At 45.2% G+C, this 24,910-nt stretch overlaps 1 protein-coding gene across 1 annotated transcript in view; it reads right to left on the bottom strand.

Moving 5' to 3' along the window:
* The window catches only part of RYR3 (ryanodine receptor 3), a 605,631-nt gene extending 593,548 nt beyond the window's left edge, over window positions 1–12,083 (bottom strand). Inside the window, 1 exon segment of the mRNA XM_066388565.1 lies at window positions 12,016–12,083. Coding sequence (XP_066244662.1) covers window positions 12,016–12,066 — 51 coding nt within the window. The 5' untranslated portion in view covers window positions 12,067–12,083.
* Between the last annotated feature and the right edge of the window lie 12,827 nt (window positions 12,084–24,910).

The following is a 24,910-nucleotide window of genomic DNA, read 5'->3' as shown; positions in this document are numbered from 1 at the left end:
AGCTCTTAACTACTCAATGGAGACACTGGTGGCAATAATAATGGTGTCATCAATTTTAAGGTTGTCAATAGGGAAGAACTAGGACATTCAATAGAAAAAAAAATTGGTCTGGCTAGGGACAATTTATATTAATTATAGTAATTTATGTAAATTATATACTATTATGACTCGTTATGAGTCAATAAGATGATATTTATATACAAAAAGTGTCAGAATAACTTTGATCTAAATTTTATTTGATTAGGATAGTGAACTCTATACATATGTAATCAGACTTCACTGTTGCCCAGGTTCTGATATGCATGTATGACACATCTATACCATTTTATACTTTATAAAGCATGCTTTTGGAGGACATCCTTAGTGCCAGACATTATCAGATGTCGGGGGGAAGGAGGCAGTTAATAGTCAGAAAACAGGGCCATGCTCTAAGAATCTTAGGGTTTGACTATTTCATTCTGCCCCCTCCCTAAGAATTAGTTACGATTTTCACTATTCTATAGATTAGGAAACAGGCTAGAATAGGTGAAATAGCTCAACCACATAGTTTCATTCTCTACCCACAACTAAAAAGGCGACTTGTATTGCTAATTAGTGAAATACCAAGTTTTTTGTTTGTTTGTTTTTGTTTTTACAGAGACAGAGAGAGTCAGAGAGAGGGATAGACAGGCAGGAACAGAGAGAGATGAGAAGCATCAATCATCAGTTTTTCATTGCGACACGGTAGTTGTTCATTGATTGCTTTCTCATATGTGCCTTGACCGTGGGCCTTCAGCAAATTGAGTGATCCCTTGCTCAAGCCAGAGACCTTGGGTCCAAGCTGGTGGGCTTTTTTGCTTAAACCAGATGAGCCCGCGCTCAAACTGGCGACCTCAGGGTCTCAAACCTGGGTCCTCCGCATCCCAGTCTGATGCTCTATCCACTGCACCACCGCCTGGTCAGGCTGAAATACCAAGATTTACTACCAAAAGAAACCTTTCTTGCTTTTAAAGGAATCAAAAGCCCACCTACTCTTTACGATTTAGGGAATTCTCGCTTTAATTTTTTAAATGAAATTTCCCATCTACTTAGCCCAATTAAGCTTTCAGTGATTGAGACCAGCTTTATGAGTAAAAATCAAGAGCCATTTAGATGTGACTTTAATCAAAAGCAAGACACCATTAGATGGCTCATGTGCCTAGATTCCCTATATACTTTTTACTCTTCAAGGAGCAGAGTATTTTAAGTAGGTAAACATTTACTCTCATCCAACGAACATTATCCAACTTAATTCAATGGTAATCAGGAAGAAAAAAATGAGAATGTTTGATGGAAACAAGGGGTAAGAATCAGAGGCTGAAGCCCCTGCCCACAGCAGGACCCTCAGAGGACAGGGCACTAAAGTATGTACCGAGGATCAGGCTTTACTTTAGGTTCATGCTTCATATCCGCAGGCACGAGAACAGAGCAGAGAAGGAACAGAGCCAGACCTCTATAAGGTAAGCTTGTGTTGCTGAAAACATAGTGAATTCCCAGTAAGGCAAATTTCCATATTAAAACACCGGTTGAAAAAAAAAGTCTCCCAAACCAAGGACCATGAGTGGCTTGCATTTAGGATTCTCCAAATCACATTGCCCATTCGTTGATGTGGGTCATCAAAAACTGCTGGAGGAAAAGTCAATCAGTATTTGCATTTAGAGGCTTGCAAAGTAGGCCCCCTGAGACCTGACCTGCTGGTCTGTGCTTTTGAGGTCATGTCCATCCTAGACTCATTTCCATCCACAAAGCCTGGTCTCATTGTAGTTAAGCAGAATGTCGGGAATCAAGGCCATGGAATAATCAGAGGGTATTGTCCCTTTGTACTTTTCAACTATAAAATGAATGAGCAATGACATTTGGAGTATCTAGTGTGACTAATGTCAATGTTTACACTGTTTATTGAGAGAATATTAATAGCTAATACATATTTATTGAGGATTTATTATATGTTGGGCACTCATCCAAGCCCTGTCAATGGATTAACTCATTTAATCCTCACAACAACCCTTTAAGACAGGCAATATTATTACTCTCTTTTAACACATCAAGAAATAGGCACAGAAATTAAGAAATGTTCCCAAGTTCACACATTTTAATAAGAAAACTTTTGTACCACAGAACTCTGAAAATTTTAAATTAATTGTTAGAAATTCATCTGAAGTGATTGATGTCATAGCTACCTCAAATCAAGACTGAGCACCCTCGATGGACAAAGATTTGACTTGGGAAGGGGGTGTGTGAACACACAATACAGTGTATAGAGATGTGTTACAGAATTGGGTATCTGAAACCTGTATCATTTTATTAACCAGTGTCACTCCAACAAATTAAATTGAAAAATAAATAAATAAAACAGTAAAATACCATGCTTCAAAATAATAAATTTATAAATGGGGGAAAAACTAAAAAAAGACTAAGCATCCTCTTGATCCTCAGCCAGCAGAGGCATCAAATATTAAGAAGTCTTATTTATCTATATAATACTCCTGGTAACTTGGTCAGGGCCAGGCAGAGAGAGGTTGGTCAATAAATGTTGGATACCCTGCTAACTATACCCATATGACAATTATAAAGGGTGTTGAATAGCTAGCACAATCTGAATTCCTTCTGATGATCAAGTCTATCATTTATTAAACTTTATTCATCTGTCTGTCTGCCCATCTCTCTCTTATAGATGGTGATAAATGACACGCTGTCATTTATGTTGACATTTTCATCTATGGACCTTGATGTGCTCTGTGAGCCTGATCCTACTCCTAAAAATATTCACACATTCTAAGGAGCATGCTCACTGAAACAGAAGTGGAGGCTTCATCCAAGGCTGCAAATGGGCAGACAAGCTCAGCATCCTGCTGCAGAGGTGTTTGGCTTGGCTGGCAGCATTTAAGAATTTTCTTATTTGAATGTGTAGCTCAAGCACATCTCTTTAAAAATGGGGGGGGGCTATCACACATTTACTTACCTGTCTGGCCCCAAAAGTGTTAAGTTTGTGAGCTCTCTGATCTACAGATACCCAGTGATTTGGCATCCACCCCTGCATCCCTGGAGTTTATCACCTATAGCTCATGCTTCAGGTTGACAGGAACCTTTTCAGGCAATCGGGAAACTAAATAACTTTTATTCCAAGCTACTCCCTTCATAATACACACCTGGTTGTCCTAAAAGAGATTTGGAGTCCCCTCACTCCTATTTTCAAGGTATCTCTTAGACATAATGATCATTACATGATTTACAAATGGGTGAACGAAAACCCAGGGAAGACAGACAATCACACATGTATCTGGAAATAGAAATGCCACCAAATAGAGCCAAAGCTTTAGCTCTGAGTTTTACCTGCTTGACTGGTATGTTCCCTGTTGTGTTTTTTATCCTAAAATGCCTCTTGCAAAGAAATGAGATTTGTTCAAGACACCACTATGACTTATTCTTGGGCTCTTTTCTAGCCTAGACGGAAGAGAGAATGAGTTGGAGGTAAACCACTGCTGAAGTTGAGAAGCACAGCTGTATGTCCTGAATGATGGAGATGAAGGGGTTTGTTTATGAGGGGCTCACACTCCTCCAGGAGTAGCTGCTCAATTTTACTTGACCTCTTGGGTTCAACTTTTGGTTCAATGTGGAGTGGTGGTCAACTGGATCTCTCTGACTATCTGAGTATTATTTATAGTCTGGATCTGCTTCATGGCTTAGAGTGCAGCAGTTCCAATCAATACTTCTTACACTGTGGACATTTATGTGCCATTGATGGAGAACCTTCCATTTCTTCCTGTGGTTCCACTGACTAGCTCTCTCTGCTCCGGCCCACTGGAGGGCTCAGCTGTGAAATTGTCAGAGAGTAAATGTCAGGCCCTGTCACTGGTCTGTTGAGAAGCCTTGTACCTTCCAGTAAGATCTTTTCCTATTTGCTGTGTTGGGAGATACGCAGCTCTTCTTATTATTCTCTCTCTCTCTCTCTCTCTCTCTCTCTCTTTCTGTAGGAATAGTGCTAAGTTGGTTTCAGAGACTCTGGATCATTTTCTTGGGATATATGATGAGTAACACATCAACAAATATGATAAATGACAGTGGAGTTTTGTTGCTCAAACACTTTTCTACTTCAGGAATGCTGCACCATAGTTCTCATTTTGACGTAGAATCAACTCATCTTATGAAAATCAAAGACTTTCTTTTTCTATTTGTCTCTGATTCTGAAGTATCTAAAATGAAGCATGAGTGAGCACCAGTCCTGGCTGCAAATAGTGCTTTGCCCAGTGCCTGCAATGAGGTTGGCCATTTTCTCCTACATAGCTTGAGGATTCGTCTATTCTGATTAAAGGTCATAAGAAGATGAAGATGGAGTCTCTGTGGAACCACCCCTTGAACCCAGACTTTTCTGCCCTGATGCTTTTCTGCCCACTCAGCATTCTCCAAGAACTAGTGTAAAGCTCACTGAGGTGTGCCCCCCTCAGTAGTACTCTCAAGTGCGCTATCTTTCACCAACTCAATTCCTATTGCCCCAGGAACTGGTTCTGCTCAGCTGTTAATGATGCTGATCATTAATAACACCTGCTGAGGTAACAAGTTTGCATTTCAGTGTTTTGATAGAAGGAGTGCCTTGAGTCAGTACCTTATCCTAAAAGAAGACCAAGGAGAAAGATAGACTCTATACATGGGTCACGTTGACATCGATACCATCCCAGATTTTTATTTCTTCACTTTCCTTAAAGCTGTGCTGCATTCCTCATCCCCTGGTTGGTTCCATAGCATAAAATAACATATAAACTGAGCTTGGTAGAGAAACTGTTGATGGCCAGCAAGATTCTGCACAGGCGGCAGCAGCTCCGTCTCCAGAGCGCTCGCCTGGCTCCTTTAAGGTAGGCAGCAGCAAGCAGCTGTCACCCCAAAGGGGTGACTCATGGGATGGCCTCTTTGGGGGCACTGAGTCCAATGAAAATGAGATCCCCTTAAGTAGACAAGACCCAAAATTAATGAGGAGTTCACTATCTAAGGAGGTGGAAGGTGAATGAAAAAGAAAAATAAAGACAGAGAAAACCGGGCTCTGGTACCTCGGTGTCTCCTGCCTGTAGGCTGTGTCCCCCCTAACAAGACAAGAGCCCAAAGTATTCCTGCAGAGTCAGCGATGTACTCTGAGCTAGAGACAGGAGGACGTGCCAGTGAGGAGAAGAGGCACAGCTCTTTTATTTTTGAAGACTGCATCCTCAGTCTCAGAGCTGGTCTGAACTTTGTTTTCTAACAATCAGGAATCAGAAATGACATATAGAGGAAAAAATAATCTTGGCACCTCCCGAGGCCCCTCCCTGTCACAGGACCAGGGCTAAGGTGCCAGCACTTTTCCTTCCCTTGCTCTGAATGGAAGAGGTGCTATGATGGCAAAACTCACTGAAGCAAAGGAAACTGCAGTGGCTAGAAATGTCTTTGTCCCTAAAATACCCCACGGACTCCCAAACAAGAGGAGGGCCGAAAGGATACCAGTTCGAAGTCCTGAAGACGGGACTTGGCTCCCAGGGGAGAAGTGGTGCCCTGCAGCCTCAGCATTGGCTGGGCTCCCACCAGAGAAGCATCTGCCTCCTCCAGGTGCAGCAGACAGGAACTTCTGAAAAGGCCTGTATCCCTAAACGGACGTGACTAACACTGCAAAATCCCTGGGAGGAAAAGCAGGGTTGGTTTACAGTAAAGCTGTTCCCAGTTCTCTAGGGGGCTAAGAAGAATGAGTTATAAAAGAAACAGGAGGGAGGCATTGAGAGGGATACCCCTGAAAGGAAGAGATATGGGACTCAATAAGAAAAGGTGGTCCTACGGGAAATAATCGCTTTGGTTATTCTCTAAGAAGACAAAAAAGTGAATGAATGTTCTGTTTGGTTCCTGAAATCCTGGTGGCCTCCCTGGCCTCCTGAAGGCTTTCCATACATGGATGTGCCTTCTCAATCAAGTCTTTTAGTCAAATTACTTGAGAAAAGTTGGGAATTGCGTTAGTCAAGTAATTTCCCGGATAGATATACTAAGGCTGATCGAACAATGCTGAGATGAAGGGAGGCCCTGTAGCAGAGAACATATGAAAGGAGAAATGTAGTACTTTTTCAACAAGACCCAGTCAGCCTGACCTGTGGTGGCGCAGTGGCTAAAGCGTCGACCTGGAAATGCTGAGGTCGCCGGTTCAAAACCCTGGGCTTGCCTGGTCAAGGCACCTATGGGAGTTGATGCTTCCAGCTCCTCCCACCCTTCTCTCTCTCTATCTCTCCTCTCTCTCTCTCTCTCTCTCTGTCTCTCTCTCTCATCTCTAAAATGAATAAATAAATAAAATTTTAAAAATGAAATAAAATAAAAAAGATTTTATTAAAAAATAAAAAGACCCAGTCACAAGTAGGGTTACCTTCCAGTGCAAGAGAAACACAAAGATAATAGGGAAACATAGCCTTTTCTCTCATTTGGGGGTATTATCGAAATTACCATTGCCTCTTACCACACTTCTATGAAGCTGTCAAAGCAGGTACTATCTTCATACAAGAAAAGGTAGGAAGAAATGAAACTTCAATTTTCTTAAGTGACTTGTTCAAGGTGATAGTGAACTAGGGTTAGAAATAAGAATTCCTTCCTCTAAGTTCAATGTTTTAAATTACAACATTTCACTCCTACTGGATACATCGTGCATTATGGATACCTTAAAGACAGAGCTAATTTAGAAGAATTTATACGGATGTGGAATTATGGGAAATGAGCTAAAAAGTATGGGTTTTTGAAGACACGGGACCTCCTGGGCCTACACAGAGATTGGTACAAATTGTTCAGGAGGCTGCCAAGTCAACTAGAAATGAGGAAACCAATGGCTTCTACATTAAAATCTCTTTAAATACTAAGGTAAAAAAATAAATTAAATTATGAAATAAAATGTCATTTCCAGGAATAAGTGAAAGCAAATGATCACAAAACAAGCAAAAGAGGCAAATAAACACTGGCATAATAAGAGCCATTTAAATACAAGTCCTTCAAAAATAATCACCAAAGCATTTTGCTTTCCAGATAAAATCTTCTCGCCCCCTCTTCTTCAACATTTTTCATCTTCAGATCAACCCTAAGAAACCTGAGCCTTGGCCAGTTGGCTCAGTGGGTGGAGTGTTGGCCTCGTGTATGGACATCCCAGATTCAGTTCTTGATAGCGACCATCTGCTTCTCTATCCTTCCCTCTCCCCTTTCTCTCCCTCTTGGCTCAACTGGTTCAAGCATTGCTCCAGGGCTGAGGATAGCTCCGTTGGTCCCAGTGTGTCAGGTTCAGGCACTAAAAATAGCTCAGATGAATTGAGCATCAGCCTTAGATGGGGCTGCCAGGTGGATCCAGGTTGGGGCGCGTGTGGGAGTCTGTCTCATTATCTCTCCTCTCATTAAAAAAACAAAACAAAACAAAATAAAAACCTGAGAAGCATTTTTTTCTTCTAAATCAACATTGGAAAAGTAATAAAGAATTGTGGGGTTTTTTGAATGGATTTCCCTGAAGTGCCTCCTCCTGCTTAACAATCATATTAGTATAAAAAAGGATGCACAGGTATCAGACATGCCAACCTCAACTGCAGATTTGTTCATGGTCTCACTCCTCTTACATTGGGCTACAGCATATTCCAAATATTTCCAAGTTCACAGTCACCATCACCTCCTTCCTGGGAGCTCAGCAGCTTTAAATCCTTTAGGACAACACTGGCCATGGGCAATCAGTGCCTTAGAGGTATGAACCACCATCCCCTATTGCTGATGTGGCCTTTCTGACACAAGTTCATTTCTCTGTGAGGGGGTTCTGGCTTCCTTCTCTCACCTGGCAGGGCATCTCCCTGGAAAGGAGGGGATATTGGGTGCCCAGGTACTCTGATATAGCCCTTTAATAACATGAACTCTCCGAAGGCAATGGAAAACAGTGGGAAGGGTGGGAAGTGATGTTGGGAGGCTTAGAGTGTGGAAAATAGTGAGTTTTCTCATTGTAAACATCAAATCTAATTCAGCAGGACAGCTCTCCCAAATCATATGCTTGGGTATATGTGGCCTGCCTTCTAGCATTCCCCCCATTACTACACAGTGTCACCCTGAGCCGCTGCGCCTGAAGGAAGAAGTCACCCATGTCCACCTCCTCCCCTGCCTCCTTGAGGAAAAGCTACCAAAAGCATGACACTGGCGTCACGCAGCTGTTACGTAAACGGACTCTGCTGAGGGAAGAAGCAAGCCGTTATCTAGAACCACGAAGTGAAAGTTCCGTGTCATCCCAACCTGGGACAACGTGCTCTGAAAGGACATGAACTCACATTAGTGCTGCAGCTCGAATGCGGGGGTTTGACCTGTCACTGTGGAAGGAAGAACCCAAGACTATAGGAGAGGTCTTGATTCTCAGCCCAAGTGCTTTCTTTTGTCCCTTGAGAGCGGCAAATTTAGATGGGGGACAACTTTCTACAAGGAGGGCTAAATTAGGCATCTGTGACTGACCTTTAATAGGAAATTCATAGAAACAAATGTCTACCTCACTTTGAGTTCTGTTTCAATTAACTTTGTGGTGGAGGGGGGAGTTGCAAGGAGAAGGCTGTGGTATTGTAAAAACAATAAGCTGAGGTTTGAAGGCTTTTCTCCCTTTCTTTTTAAATGAATACTACAGTCTAAGGAAAAAACTAGGGGAGGAGGAAACATCTTCTGCCTGGCACACTGGAAGCGTGGTGCTGTGCCAGCTCCACCAACTGTCTGGGGTAGAGTGATTGGCACTCTTCTCACCATAACTTCTTGCTTTCAGATCAGCAGCTGGCCAGTTGATCTGCTTCTGAGCCACTTCAAAGCCACGTCAGTGACACTGGCTACGTCAGCAAGAGCAATTGGAGGGAGGTTGGTGCCACTGCCAGCAGTAGTGGGAGGGAAAATTTTAGCCTTAAAGAAAATTCTTGGGTCTATGTGTCTGGCTGACTCTCTCTCATCAACTTAAATGACTGACGGCCAGGATTTCAGAAGACCAGAAGAAGATGTGTAGTTTCACACAGCCACTTAAAGGTTTGGGATACAGGAGCCTTTAATTAACACAATCTGCTTCCCCTCCCAAACCTCTTGTGTAGACCCTGCCACCTACCTAGGAGAGGGTGGGCTTGAAATGTAGCAAATAGTGGGGGCAACCAAGATGAACATCACCAACTAGCAAGTGTCTAAAACCCCACTGTACACACTGTATAGGATTATTGCAATAATTCTGGTCCATCTCATGCCATCGACAGTTCTAGCTGCTTTCATTTTTGTTGCTATCATAATAAACAGAACACCATAACTTGTTTGATGAGGTTCTTCAACACAATGCTGTTCTATGGTCTATTTATTTTAAGAATCAGTTTAAAAGTCTTTCCTTTCTGGAATAGCAGTCCCATAAAGTTCATGGTTGCAAAGACAGGATTCTATCACACCGTCATATCAACCACCTACTGGTCCAGAACAATGTTAAGGTGAGGAGGCATTACATGACGAACATATAACCAAAATGCTTTAAAAGATATTGTTTGGGGAAAGAAAGAAACCCTGAGGTAAAGGTGGAGGGGGGGCAGGGCTCAAACTGAAATACCTTCTCAAACCCTGGCTTATTCCACAGGGAGAAAATCCCTCTGCAAATACAGCCCTGTCATTTCTGAATCCCCTAAAATAGCAAAATAAATTCAAAATTTTGTGCAGATAAAAACTTACAGTGATCGGCTTCAAAGAAATAATTTTTGTTGTTGTTGCTCATGGATACTGAAGGAGAGTGTCAGAATTCAGGAAGCAGCAGTTTTCATTTCAGTGTATTTTTAATACCATAACCTCTGGAATGATACTCAAGGCCGGCTCTGCTGAGAATTTAATCTAATGCTATGTAATGACAATTATCAGTAACTTGCTGGGCAACCACAGCCAAGCCACTTGATTTCCTGTCCCACAGTTCCATCACCTATTTTCTCCCAATAAGCCTATTTTCCTGCTATAAGCCAAACATGAAGCAGTTAAGCTGCGTCACAGGGTTGCTGAGGAACATGCCTAAAAAATACTTAAGATGATTATTAGGATAAAAAGAATCAAGAATGTCACATTTGGAGTCACTCACTCCATGGTGACTGCCTGCTCTCCCTGGAAGCCAGAATTGATCTGCAGTATCTGCCACAGGGGTTCTTAACATTGGTCCCTGAACCCCACAGTAGGCCATAGATAGGCTTTGAAAGGAGCTCACCCACTCAGACCTCTGGAGCAGGGTGCCCAAGACGCAAAAAGTTTAAAAACCACTGTGCTACAGTAAGCCTTAGATACAGGTGTACTTCAAAACAGTTACACGGCCCCATGGAGAAGGAAGGTCAGGGAGGTGGCCATGGAAGCCAACAGAGGTGAGACTCAATAAAACCACCAGGATTTACCTTGACCATCTGGGTCATCTACTCAATGCTGACCCTATCTGTCAGAAGGGAATTTTTTTCAATCAGTGATGCCTGGAAGATCATTAATAATAAGCAGATAATCAATCATCAGCAGAATAAACATGTGATTGAGGAGGATAGAAGGCAGGCAGTACCTGAGCTGCCTCCCATTCAATACACCTGTTAGGAAGAAAGCCTAGGAATTCTACAGGACTTTGAGGGAAACAGGCAGCTGGCTGCACACAGAGGCAACTGAAGGGCAGTCGAGGGGAGGATAGGGTTTGGTTCTGCAGATCAGATGGCTTATACAGTAGTATCAGAAGGGCAGTGGGTCCTTCAGTATCTCCCAAATGAGACCGATGTCCCAGCCTGACAAAGGAATCATGTTTAGAAGAGAAACTAAAGGGAATTGTAAGGAAGCAGTTCAAGAAAAAGAAGGAATGGTCCAAAAGACAGACAAGAGCTTAGTCAGGATCTTCAGAGACAGGGTCAGAAGAGTACACAAAAAGAAGAGAGGGAGAGAAAGTGAAAGAATTTCATTCTAATTTCAGAGAGCTAGACAGCTCATATAAAAGGATCTAACACTTACAGAACAATTTACAGTTTACAAAACATTATGACATTCACTATCTAATTTAATCCTTATCGCCCTGAAACGCTGGTTATATATTCCCCATTTTACACGAGGAAATTGAGGCTGAGAGGATTATGTGATTTGCTCAAGGTCACCTGGCTAAAATCGGAGTTGAGGTGCACCCCAATACCGCCCACTCATCCTGGTTGCCGTCCACTTTGAAAGGCTTTTCGTTAACTCCTAAAGGGCAAGGTTGCTGTGGCTACAACAGACATTCCCCAGTCCTCTCCACCACCACTTTCCTTAAAATCTGGGGCAGAGAAGCGCCCTCCGGTGCTAGGGAGGGGACCTGAGTGACGCGGAGCCACAGACCCGGGTTTCCCTGTCCTGCAGGGCTTGAAGGAACCGGCAGTAAAAGCCAGGGCTCTTAAACTCGGGCAGTCAAGTAACGCTCCAACAGCAGTTACCGGCTTGGGGCTTAACTGGGTGAATTTACCTTCCGACTGATTCCAGGACTGGGACCCAGCGCCTGCGCCCGCTTTTCACGCTCGGCAAGCCAGGCTCGCCCCTGCCCCTCAGCTTCCTCTGGCGGTTCCCCAGTGCGCGGGGGCGCCTCTGAGGGAGGGGACAGGGGTGCACTGGTGGGAGTGACAGAGAGGGTCGACTCTGGGGCGAGATCTTCCTCTTCTGATCATCCGGCTCAGGAAAACCACGAGCAAGCCCTGGCTGGAAGTTTGGGCATCATAGGTTTCAGATCAAGTACCAAGTTGCCAGGAAAGCAGTGGAGTGTAAGTGGAGGTGGAGGTGGAGGTGAAATCGAGGTCTGGGGTAGGAACGGCGGTAGGGGAAGAAGGGACATGCAGAAGAGGGAGCCCTTCCCCACGCAGCCCCTCGCGGCCCGCAGGTGGGCGTCTGTCTGGTCTGCCTCTGCAGCCCACGGCTGCGGAGAACGCGCCGGGCACCGCGGCGCAGCGCAGTCCCTCCTCGCCCGGCTCCGCGCTCCTCCCCACCTGCCCGCCGTCTTGCCCCGCCGCGGAGACTCACAGTCCGCAGGAACTGGATCTCGTCCTCGCCGCTTTCTCCCCCTTCGGCCATGGCTCCCGAGGCGTCAGCGCTGCCCCAGCCTCCGACGCCTCTGCTTCCCAAGGCAGCCGCTCGGCGTGCGCTGGCTGCTGCTGCGCTCTTCTATCCTCCTCCTCCTCCTCCTCTCCTCCTCCTCCTCTTCCTCCTCCTCCTCCTCGGGTTCCTGGCTCAGCTCAGCAGCGCCGAGCTAAACTGCGACCATATAGGGAGCTGGGATAACACTTCACTGCACTGCAGAGCGCCAGCGCCAACCAAGCAGCCCGCCTACCCCTCTCACCTCTCTTCCCAGCCAAGTGCGCGGCGGCCGCGGCCCCGCGGAGAGCGCAGCGCAGGACGAGAGGGGCGGGCCGGGCTGCGCGGGGAACCCGGGCGGGGGCCGGTGAACCTCCTTTCTCCGCACCGCACCGCACACTCAGCTGAGACGCACACCCCGCGGCGACGAGAGGGTGCCTCCTACCCTGCTCTGATCCACAAACAAAAGGCCAGTTGCTTAGCTCCAGCGCACGAAGACTGAGCACCAACCCCCTCGCTCTCTCTTTGCCCACTTTGCGTGTGTGTGTGTGTGTGTGTGTGTGTGTGTGTGTGTGTTTTAGAAGACTATGAGGGGTGTGCCTGTGGTTTTCTGAGAAGCAAGGAGAAAACGGTGCGGTGAGGGTGTCTGTCCATTCATAACAAAGTTTGCTTCTTCCTGGATAGCCCTCTCTGCACCTTAAGAGAGCCCCTTTTCTGTCAGTATTCAATCATTACATTTCACCAAACCCCTTGATTATCCATTGTTGCTGGACAGAGTAACTTTTCTCTGTACCTTGGGAAGTTTCCGGGGGCTCCGCATTCCACCCGCAATTCGGAGGTCAGGTGGCATCAGAATCCTTTCTTTCCGCCTATCCCTCACCTCCTAAACTTAGTCAGCATTTTAGGGTACTAGCTCTGTGGACAGTAAAAGGGTTAGAGGAGAGTATATGCAGTGGGACCCCTTCCGTGTCCTTGGGCTACCAGCCGTAGGTCATGTTCCTGGGTTTGAAGGCTGCCAGATGGGTCCTTGCTAAAGCTGAGGGTACAGGGTGCCCCCTTCTGTCTGCTGGCCAGGAAGCTCCAGGGCCACTAGAGGAGAAATGGAGACCTCTGATGAAAAGAAACCCAGAAGATATATGGGTGACAATTTTGGGTTGTTTGTGGGAGAGGACTCTGGAAACCCCAACCAATTTCTCAGTTTCCTTGTGAAAGATCTCTCTGCATTCTGCATTGAGCACCAGTCCCACATTTTTTACTGGACATTAGAAATGTGAAGAAGAACAATGTCCCTTTTTATTTCTTACATTGTACCTAAACTGCTTCCTTCTACAGTCTGCACTTTGGTCCTAATTTCTCTTCTGAAGCCTGCTTAGAATACATCAAACATTCTGCACATTGTGGCTCTCCACATATTGAAGGGCGCCTGTTATGCTCACCTCTGTGACCCATCATCCTAGCCTTCTCTTCTTTTGGCTGAAGTTTCCTCTTCCCCTCACCATCCCCTGTAGCACACTTTTCAGTGCCTACATCCTCTTTGATGGCCTTATTATAAGCATTCCAGTTTGTCGCTTTCCTCCTAAATTGTAGTGTTCTCCTTGTTTCAGACAGTCTGTACATGCACCTGAGATTAGACTGGTTGTGGAGCAGCACCGATGGCATCTAGTATGTTTGTCTTTAACTATAATTTTTAGGGTTGGTTTTTTCTTTCCCATGTGAAGCATGAAAGTCAAGTCTTCCCGATTTGGGTCATAGTCAAGTACTTAAGTACAAGCTTTAAAAAATGTTTCTAGGCTCTGGCCAGTTGGCTCACTGGTAGAGCATCCACCTGGTGTATGGGTGTCCTGGGTTTGATTCCCAGCCAGGGCACACAGCAGAAGTGCCCATCTGCTTCTCTCCCCCTCTCGCTTCTCTGTCTCTCTCTCTCTCTCTCTCTCTTCTCCTCCCCTCTTACAGCAGCCATGGATTGATTGGCTCAAGTTGGCCCTGGGCTCTGAGGATGGCTCCATGGCCTCTGCCTCAGGCGCTAAAAAAAATGGCCCTGGTTGCAAAAGACCGAGGACCCCAGATGGTCAGAGCAGAGCATCGCCCCCTAGTGGGCTTGCAGGGTGGATCCCGGTCCCAGCATATGCAGGAGTCTGTCTCTGTATCCTGTCCTCTCACTAAAATAAAAAAAAAAAAAATTAAATAAATTTTAAAAACATTTCTTCCTATTAGAATTTATTGTTTTATATATATATATATTCCTTTAAGTTATTTTTGGAATCTAGATTGTTGCATACAAAGTGCTAATTATAACTAAACTATGATATGATATACCTTTGGCATACTACTAGACACCTTTGGATAACTTTCATGATTTTATTTATGGTCATTTAATAGGTAAAGAAACAACCTAAATGTATTACTTTGCAATCCGAATTTTTTCTTGTTCATGAGACTACACATACTACAAATAACTTTTTAAAATTCTTTACTGAAATCAAGGTCCACGAGGTGAGACACCACCTGCTTTATCAGTCAAATAACCCAGCACAGAAGGAAGCAGAAAGGAGGGCTGTAACACCACTAGTGCCCCCACCTGGCTTCTTGGTTATCCTTCATTCCTTGAGTGTACTCAGAAGTGTGCTGTTTAATTACCTGCTACAGGGTTTATTCAGTGGTGGGATTCAGCCAGTTTGCACCAGTTTGGCAGAACTGATACCTAATTTTTTGTTGAGTTTGGCAAACTGGTTGTTAAAATGGCACTTGTAATCAGGGTTTTCTCTAAGGTGGGCACCTGGGCAGCCGCCCAATGTGGAAATCACAAATTTACCTTCCTTACTCTTTTTTAATGTTCATCTGCACAACAGTATATTCTAAGCACCTGTAGTAATGTCCATTCTGTCCATAGGTAAAAAAAAAAATGCAAGTGAGGATGCCAATCAAGAAGCAATATGGAAACATCTTAAATAACAGTTTTATTGTTGTCAGGTATGATTTAATATTTTTCACTAATATTTTAAAATTCTTATAACATAACCTAGTTTTGTGTACCTCTTTTATTGTTATTATTTAAGTATTAAATACATGAAATAATAAACTATCTTTTAGAATATCTTTTTTTTTTTACAGAGACAGAGTAAGAGAGAGGGACAGACAGACAGGAATGGAGAGATGAGAAGTATCAATTATTAGTTTTTCAATGCACGTTGAACACCTTAGTTGTTCATTGATTGCTTTCTCATATATGCCTTGACCACAGGCCTTCAGCAGACTGAGTAACCCCTTGCTTGAGCCAGCGACCTTGGGTTGAAGCTGGTGAGCTTTTGCTCAAAACAGATGAGTCCATGCTCAAGCTGGCGACCTTGGGGTCTCGAACCTGGGTCCTCAGCATCCCAGTCCAACACTCTATCCACTGCACCACCGCCTGGTCAGGCCAGAATATCTTTTTTTATATGCTTAAAATGGTCATTAGGGCAGAGAACAGGTTGTTAAATTATTTGAATCCCACCAATGGATCTATTCTGGTGCTCAGCCTACAGTTTCTTAGCCTACAGTTTTACCCTATAATTGGGGAAAGTAGTATATTTACATGTGTGTGCAATCCTCTTTTGTTTTCTAAGATTTCTAAAAAATTCACCAATAATGACGCAGTTGCAGCTGCTCAAATTACTTCACCCCTTTGGATTTAATTCACCCAGATCTGCAGCTATAACATTGGGTGTGAGAGCTAAAGCCCTTGCCCTCAGGAATAGTTGAAAGAAAAAGTGGGAAGAAAGGAAACTCGGGTAAGATAGATAAGTAAATAGGTAGCTAGCTAGCTAGCAAGCTAGGTAGAGAGAGTTATTTCAGACATTGGGTTCTGATATATGATTTTAGTTATTAGTCCTCTCATCAAATCTGGGAGAGAATCAACCAGGGCTAAGTGACTTGTCTAAATGTATACATCTGGTAGTTGGGAGAGCTGGCATTCAGACTTAGATTGTCTGACTCCAAGTCTAGTACTTTTCAGTACTTTTTACACTACACCATCCTGCTTCTAAGACAGCAAACTGGAAAATGTCAGATTCAAAACTGAGTCTCTCCCAAAACCAGCTATTCTTTGTTGAGAGCCAGAATACTTGGACCTTAGGTCTTAGAGGATTTACCAGCTACTGTAGTCTCATCAGAAAACCCCAAGCCTCCCAGGTTTTAAACCACTGGAGAAAGCCATCAGCCATGACTAGTGAAGTGCCCACAGAGCAATCGAGTACCTTTGGGATTGTTGAGCTGTTCAAAGCTATCCCTGAAAATCAGCAGCATGTGGAGGTGGCGGCAGCAGCTGGAGAGCACGTGGGAAGCACATAACAGTCCTGGGCTTGTGGGGCCAAAGTAGATTGTTTTCCTTCTGATCTTTTCAGCTCTGCTGTACCTGTTACATATATAATATTTAAAGGCCTGACAAAATCTGAAGCCTGATAATTGAAATAAAATTTATCTCTTAGTTTTCCCCTATGACAGATTCTCAAACTATTAATCTTGAGGATTTTCTCACATACCTGGGCCTCTCTCATGTGTTTTACCAGCAGAACTGATATAGCTTTAAAACACTGAAAAAAATGTCTGCAGTCATATAATTCACTATCTCATTTGCTATGCTTTGCTCTTCGTGGTGGCCAATGGTCCAAGTGGTGTTAATGAGGCCAGGGTTGTGGGTTCAATTCCAGGAGGGCCCATTAGCTTCACTTTTTATGCGTGCCAAAGATGCTGGCTCCTTCACTCTGGACAAGGACCTCATGGATCTTTGTTGGTTTAACCATAGGGAAGGTAGGCCAAGGTCTGGTGGCTAACTAAGACTTACACAGAAGCTAGGAGGACACATTTGATAAAGATAGCCTTCACTAGATTATTGGAATTATATTAAACCCTATACAACATTGAATCTATCTTCAAGATTCATTTCAGAGTCATTCCTTTGCTGAAAGTAGGCTTCTCCAGTCTATTGTGCTCGTGGCTTTGGTCCGCCTTGATTCAGGTTCTGTGTGGGGAAAGTATAAAGGCAATGACTGAGTAACTGTAGAGATGAGGCAACTGGCTCTGCTAGTTGCCACCTTTTTTGATACATCACCAGATCTATAAATCCTATCCATATAGTTACTGAAGATTTATTTCTTTTTCTATTTGCAAAGAGAAGAAAAACACTTTTCTGTGCTTTTTCTTCAGGTGTTTAAATTGTGAATTTCTTTTTACTGGTGACAAGGCAAGAAAGGTATTACCAATAAGTTAGCCCATGAATAGTAATTATTCCTGAAAGAGTACCTTGGCTTTGAATTGATGCCAATGGGAAGGATGGCATACACACATACAGAAGTCATTTTTGCTGATGTTAAAACATGTTTAGCATTAGTTTCTGAGATCTTTGCGATAAGCTACTAAGTTGATGTATTCCTTTGGTCCAAAGAATTGAAAACCATACCAGGCCCTGGCCGGTTGGCTCAGTGGTAGAGCATCGGCCTGGCGTGCAGAAGTCCTGGGTTCGATTCCTGGCCAGGGCACACAGGAGAGGCACCCATCTGCTTCTCCACCCCTCCCCCTCTCCTTCCTCTCTGTCTCTCTCTTCCCCTCCCGCAGCCAAGGCTCCATTGGAGCAAAAGATGGCCCGGGCGCTGGGGATGGCTCCTTGGCTTCTGCCCTAGGTGCTAGAGTGGCTCTGGTCGCGGCAGAGCGATGCCCTGGATGGGCAGAGCATCGCCCCCTGGTGGGCGTGCCGGGTGGATCTCAGTCGGGCGCATGCGGGAGTCTGTCTGACTGCCTCCCCGTTTCCAGCTTCAGAAAAGTGCAAAAAAAAAAAAAGAAAGAAAGAAAGAAAGAAAACCATACCAAAGAGTCTTGACTTAAATTTCTTTCTTCATTAGGGAGAGGACAGGTGCAAAAAAATATTTTTTGTTTTCTAATATCTTTTTTATTTTTCTAATAAAAGCCACAGACATTGAAGCCACTAACACAGCCAAGCATCCACAGTTAAGGATGCCTCTTGCATGGAAATGTTGTGTTTTTTAAATTTTCTTCTGACACCTTAAAATTGGAAGATTACATAACAAGGTCCAAGTTAATATGCCATTCGGTGAAAGGCTCCTGAAACTAAGCCACTCAAGATCTGGAAACAGCCTAAGTGTTCATCAGTAGATGAGTGGATAAAAAAGCTGTGGTACATTTACACAACGGAATTCTACACAGCCATAAAAAAGAAGAAAATCTTACCTTCTACACCTACATGGATGGAGAGCATTATGCTAAGTAAAGTAAGCCAGTCAGAAAAAGGCAAATACCATATGATTCACATATATGTGGAATCTAATGAACAAAATAAACTGATGAACAAAATAGAAACAGAGTCACGGACTCAGAGAACAGACTGACAACTATCAGAGGAATGGGTTTGGGGGATTGGATGAAAGAAGGTGAAGGGATTAACCAACAAACATATATACATAACAAATGACATAGACAACAATGTGTTGATAGCCAGAGGGAAATGAGAGTGAAGGTTGGTGGAAGGGGCAAAGGGAGGGAAATGGGGATGGAAACAGTTTTTGCTTGGGTTGATGGCATGCAGATGACGTTTTTTGGGTTTATACTTGAAATCTGTATGGTTTTGCAAGCCAATGTTACCTCAATAAATTCAATTTAAAAAGTGGATACCAACATAGTTAAAATGGCCATATTATTCAAAGCAATATACAAATTTAGTGCAATTCCCATAAAAAGTCCAATGTCATTTTTTAAAAATGTGAAACAAAATATCACCAGGTTTGTATGGAATCATAAAAAAACCCGAATAGCCAAAGCACTCCAGAGAAAAAAGAACAAAGCTGGATATGTTACAATACCTGACTTCAAATTATACTACAGAGCCACGATCATCATAACAGCATGATAATGGCAGAAAAATAGACACACAGACCAATGGAACAGAATTGAGAGCCCAGAAATAAAACCACTTATATATGGACAAATAGTTTTCAACAAAGGAGCCAAAAATATAATATACAACGGAGAAAAGAAAGCCTCTTCAATAAATGGTGCTGGGAAAATTGGAAAGCCACATGCAAAAGAATGAAACCTGACTATAGTGTGTCCTCCTGCACAAAAATTAATTCAAAATGAATTAAAGGCCTAAATATAACATTCAAAACAAAAATTACATAGGAGAAAACATAGGTACTAAACTTATGGACCTTGACCATAGAAAACAATTTATGAATTTGACCCCAAATACAAGGGAAGTAAAGCAAAGATAAATGAATGTGTCTTCTGCACAGTAAAAAATAAAATAAAATAACTGATAATAAAACAAATAGGCAGTTGTGGGGCAGCTGTGTTAGGCTGGCTTGCAGATTTACTGGCTGCAACCACTTTGCTTGATTAGTGCGTGAGCACTTGGCAGAGGCCGTGTGCATAGCCCATATAAGGCTATGGGTGCTTCCCCTGGGCAGCAATTCTCCCAGGCCCCTCTCCCTCCACTGTGAGTTGCGGTTTTCCTTGCTCTCTTGCTCTTACTGAAAATGGCAGATTTTCCTGTTTATTAGCTCTTTCCCTTTTGTTGTTTATTTGCTTGCCTGTCCTTGTGAGCCTCCAATAAATGGTATGGCCCAATCCTTTCTGGCTCCACAGTTCCTCTACCATCTGCACGAATTCAGTGGGAACCTGCCTGGCCTTGGTCACCAGCATTACATCTGGCGCAGTGAGCAGTGTTCTAATCAGATGGGTATGGAGCCACTGACACCCTTGAAGGGTGGGGTAGAGGAGTGGTTGCTGTTCTCCAGCATATGGTTCTCCATGGTTTTCCTTTTGGGAGCCATAGGCTGGATGATTTTTAAAGCCCTGCGAGAGGAAATTGAGAGCTCTGTGCAAGAGGTGGCCTGAGGTAGAAAGCTCCAAGATGAACTGCAGACTGAGTGGCAACAACGGCATGAGCTGGAACAGTCACCAGAGAAAGAGCTGCAGATCCAAGAATTGTAAGTCAGACTGCAGGCTGAAAACCAGCAACTGTGTGAACTGGAGTGAGCACTGGAGAGAGGCCAGCCAGGTTCAAGAGCTGCATTTTGAGGTGCAGGCTGAACACCAACAGCACCTAGAACTGGAGCAATCTCTGAAGAAGGAATTTCAGGTTCGCAAGTTGCAGTTTGCCTTGGAAGCTGAACATTGAGAGTGACAACAGCTGTCAGAGAAACAACTGTGGGTTCAGGAGCTCGAGAGTCAGCTTCAGGCCAAGAGCTGGCAGCTGCAGGAGCCAAAGCGCACGTGGAAAACAGAGCTGCATTCCTGCTGGAGAAGTGGCTCTGAGTCGGTGGGAGCAGAGGTTTCTGACTCCTCGTCTTCTGAGGGGGAGGCTTGGGCTGCAACTGCCATCTGCAGGCTCAGAGCCCAGCCAGTGGTAGTAAAGTAGATAAAATCCCAGCAGCAAAGAGTCCCTCAGGGGCAGCCACAGCCTTCTCCCCAGGTAGTGGAGCATTCTGTGGTCCAGCCCTACACCGAGGCAGAGCTGATAGAGTTGGGGGTGCAATTCAAGCAGACACCCATGGAGCCACTGGCAGCCTGGTTACTGAGGTTGTGGGAAATAGGGGAGGATGGTATTATGCTCTCCGGAACAGAGATAGAGAAATTGACCACCATTACCACATACTCTCCTTGAGGCAGCATCTTCAGAACTGTCATGACAACCCAGGAAATCATACCCCATTAGAATGGGTTATGGCTGCCATTTGTACTGTCTGTCAGAATGCTGGGGACTTGCCAGGGGCAGTGAGTCAGTTGTGGTGCTATAGTGAGCTAGTAAGGTACGAAGAATGCTGTTTTCAAACTGGGGTCCTGTGGACCAGAGAAGGAAGTGTTTACAGCTGGGATGTGGGATTTTATCCTCTGCAGTGCCCCAATTAGCCCTTTTTAGGTTTCTAGTAGCTATCCTGGGCCCCTGGGTGGGACAGTCTATCAATGCGGTTACACAGATGGTAGCAGATTTGGGGGAGCTGGAGGCAGCACAGAATCATACAGCTGTGAGGGCTGCTGCCTGTGTTGCCCCTTCGATTAGCAAGAGAAATGGGCCTGTGAAAGTTAGCTGAACACAGATGTGGGTAGATTTGATTGTGGCTGGGGCAGATAGGGAGAAATTGGATGGCAAGCTTAATAAGGTTCTTTTGGAGCTTTGGCAGAAGCTTTAACCAGGACAGAGATTCCAGCCACTGAGACAAATAGCCTCAGCAGCTACCAATAAAATGGTTGGCATGTGGATGGCATGGTTACAAGATTATATGATGGAGACCACTGAAGGAGAGGAGGACCCCCAAGATCTGCTGTTCCAGTTTGAATAAGGTGAAGGCTGAGGGACCCATCTAACAAGAACAGGTGGGGACCAGAGGCCACATGTGGAACTGGCTATCCACTGGTCCCCTTGTAATGTGCATCAGGTTTGGTCTTGGTGGATATAGATGCAAAATGTTCCCTTCTTTATGGGAGCCCAGAATGGTTTTCTGGGACCCCAGTGACCCCATTAATGGGTATGGGGGTCAAACTGTTCAAGTGAAGCCAATAACTATTTCATTGGGGTTAGGAATACCGCCTCCTAAGCCATATAAGTATCTCCCATTCCTGAATATATTTTGGGGGTAGATGTCTTACAAAGACTGTGATTGGAAACTACAACTGAGGAGTTCCGCCTGTGAGTCCAGGTGGTAAAGGCAGTGTTGCAGGGACATGCAGCACATTTCCCCTTGCAATTACCCGTTCCCCGGTGTGTGACTAGTATGAAGCAGTACCGCCTGCCAGGCGGTTATGAAGAAATCACTGGGACAGTCCTTGAACTAGAAAAGGTGGGAATCATCTAGCCGGCACACAGCCCTTACAACTCCCCAGTGTGGCTGTGCGCAAACCAGATGGAATCTGGAGAATGGCAGAGGATTACAGGGAACTTAGTAAAGTTGTTCCCACTTTGCATGCTGCTATACCCTGAATAGCTAACCTGAGGAATCAGTTAAGCCATGAGTTGGGGACATACCACTTTGGCAGATTTGGCTGATGCCTTTTTTCTCTATTGATATAGCTGCAGAGAGTCAAGACCCATTTGCCTTCAGTTGGAAAGGAAGACAATGGACCTTTACAGTATTACCACAGGACTATTTGCATAGCCCCACCTTGTGCCATGGTTTGGTGGCTGCTGACCTGGCTAAATGGAAATAGCCAGAGGCAGTTTGTATTTATCATTATATTGATGATATTATGCTACCTAGTGACTTTCTTCCAGAATTGGACCAAGCAGTCCCTACGCTGCTACATGAAAGCATGTGGCTGGGTGGTCAACGAGGGCCAATTACAAGGACCTGGGTTATCTGTTAAGTTCTTGGGAGTTGTCTGGTCGGGTAAGACAAAGGTTATCCCTAACACAGTTATAAATAAGATCCAAGCATACCCCGTGCCCATTACAGTAAAGCAGTTACAGGAATTCTTAGGTCTGTTGGGATATTGGCGAGCATTCATACCCCATTTAGCTCAGTCACTGCATCCCTTATATCACCTTACTTGGAAGGGGGTTCGCTGGGATTGGACTGAGCAGACACAGGTACATTTGCAGCAGCTAAGAGAGCTGTCAAATTGGCACAGGTCTTGAATGTGTTTGATCCTGCCAGGCCTGTGAGCTTGATGTCCATATAACCCCTGATGGGTTTGGGTGAGGCTTATGGCAATAAACAGGGTATGCACCTACGGCAACCTATTGGGTTTTGGTCCCAATTGTAGAAAAGCACTGAAGTCCGTTACTCATCAGTGGAGAAACAGTTGGCAGCTGTGTATACTGCCCTCCCAGCCACTGAGAGTACTATGACCACTACTCCAGTTATGGTCAAGACCACATATCCTATTGCAGGATGGGTGATGGATTGGGCAACCAAACCTCATAGTGGTATGGCCCAAACCTCCACCCTGGCCAAGTGTAGTGCATACTTGCAATTATGCTGTGCTCTTAGCACCAACCCACTGAGAGCAGAACTGCAGGAAGTCTTGGGTCCAGTCACCTGTGCAACCTTAGAGTCAGGTGCAGCTGGGGCTCAGGAGGCAGGACCTGAAGTCAGTTCCTACCAGGAGGGGCAAATGCCCATCTCTGAGGATGCCTGATATACTGATGGTTCTAGCAGGGGCCAACCTGCCAAGTGGATGACCATAGCGTTCCATCTGGCCACTGAGACTATTTGGATGGACACAGGTACAGGCCAAAGCAGCCAATGGGCAGAATTAAGAGCCATATGGCTAGTTGCCCGTACTAAAACTCTGGTGATTTGCACCGACAGCTGGGCTGTCTATCGTGGACTGACCCTTTGGATTGCTACTTGGCACATTAACCAGTGGATGGTAATGCACCGTCCACTATGGGGTCAGGCCATGTGGCAGGACTTATGGGAAATAGGACACCAGAAGCAGGTGACAGTATATCATGTCACAGGGCATGCCCCTCTAGCCCATCCTGGGAATGATGAGGCAGACAGCTGGCAAGGGTACGATGGTTGGAGACTGCCTCTGCAGGTGATGTGGCGCAGTGGCTCCGCCGGCACCTGCTCCATGTGGGACAAAAACCTATGTGGGCTACGGTTAAGGCATGGAACTTGCCTGTGTCCTATGCAGAGGTACTTGCAGCCTGTGATCAATGTGCAGTGTGTTCGAAGGAGCACTCTCGGTGACAACTAGCATTACCTGGACAGATCCAGAGAGGTTGTGTTCCACTGACAGGGTGGCAAATAAACATCATCGAACCCTTACCAAAGTTGGACGGTTACCAGTATGCCATCACATGTGTAGATACTGCCACTGGTCTGCTTGCTGTTTACCCTGCTCGTAACCCAGACCAAAGGGCAGCCAAACAGGCTCTGATCCACCTGAGTGCTGCGTACAGGCAGCTGCTGGCCCTTGAAAGTGACAATGGTACTCATTTTATGGGTTCTATGGTGAGGCAATGGGCTCAAGACCTAGGGGTGGACTGGAAGTACCATGTCCCACCACCCACAGGCTATTGTGCCATTGAGTGGTATAATGAATTCTTTTGTTTTTCTTTTCTTTTTTTCCCCAAAGTTAGAAGCAGGGAGACAGTCAGACAGACTCCTGCATGCGCCCGACCAGGATCCACCCAGCATGCCCACCAGGGGGTGATGCTCGGCCCCTCCAGGGCATTGCTCCACTGCAATCAGAGCCATTCTAGTGCCTGAGGTGGAGGCCATGGAGCCGTCCTCAGTGACTGGGCCAACTTTGCTCCCATGGAGCCTTGGCTGCAGGAAAGGAAGAGAGAGACAAAGGAAAAAGAGAGAGGAAAGAGTGGAGAAGCAGATGTGCATTTTTCCTGTGTGCCCTGGCCGGTAATTGAACCTGGGACCTCCACACGCCAGGCTGAAGCTCTACCGCTGAGCCAACCGGCCAGGGCCTATAATGGACTCTTAAAGCAGGATTGCGACAGGAGGCAGGCTCTGGCTCCCTTACTGAATGAACATGCCACCTCTGGACAGTACTCCAGATTTTGAATGAGAGACCTCAATGGGGTGGAGGGGGCAGCTCCAGTGGAGGCCCTTCTGCACCGGGCAGCTGCTCCTATCCAGTTGCAGATACACACCAAGGACACTTTGCTCAAGCCAGGTTTTGGATGGCAGGGCAATGTGCTTCTGCCTGCCCCAAAAGCCCTCTTTAAAGGCCAATGGCTTCGATGGACTTGGCCTTGGACTGTACAGCCCCCCCCCCCTATGATGGGTGGCCTTGTTGGCACTGTGGGGTCAGGGGCTAGAAGTGGACCTCAAGTTTATTCCCTGGGCAACCAGCACTTGGCCGCCTAAGGTAGAAGTGTATTATCCCTTCA

Source organism: Saccopteryx leptura, chromosome 6 (assembly GCF_036850995.1).
Source record: "Saccopteryx leptura isolate mSacLep1 chromosome 6, mSacLep1_pri_phased_curated, whole genome shotgun sequence".
In the NCBI taxonomy this organism is placed as follows: domain Eukaryota; kingdom Metazoa; phylum Chordata; class Mammalia; order Chiroptera; family Emballonuridae; genus Saccopteryx; species Saccopteryx leptura.
Note: the sequence above shows the minus strand (reverse complement) of the source record. Positions and strands in the feature narration are given on the sequence as shown.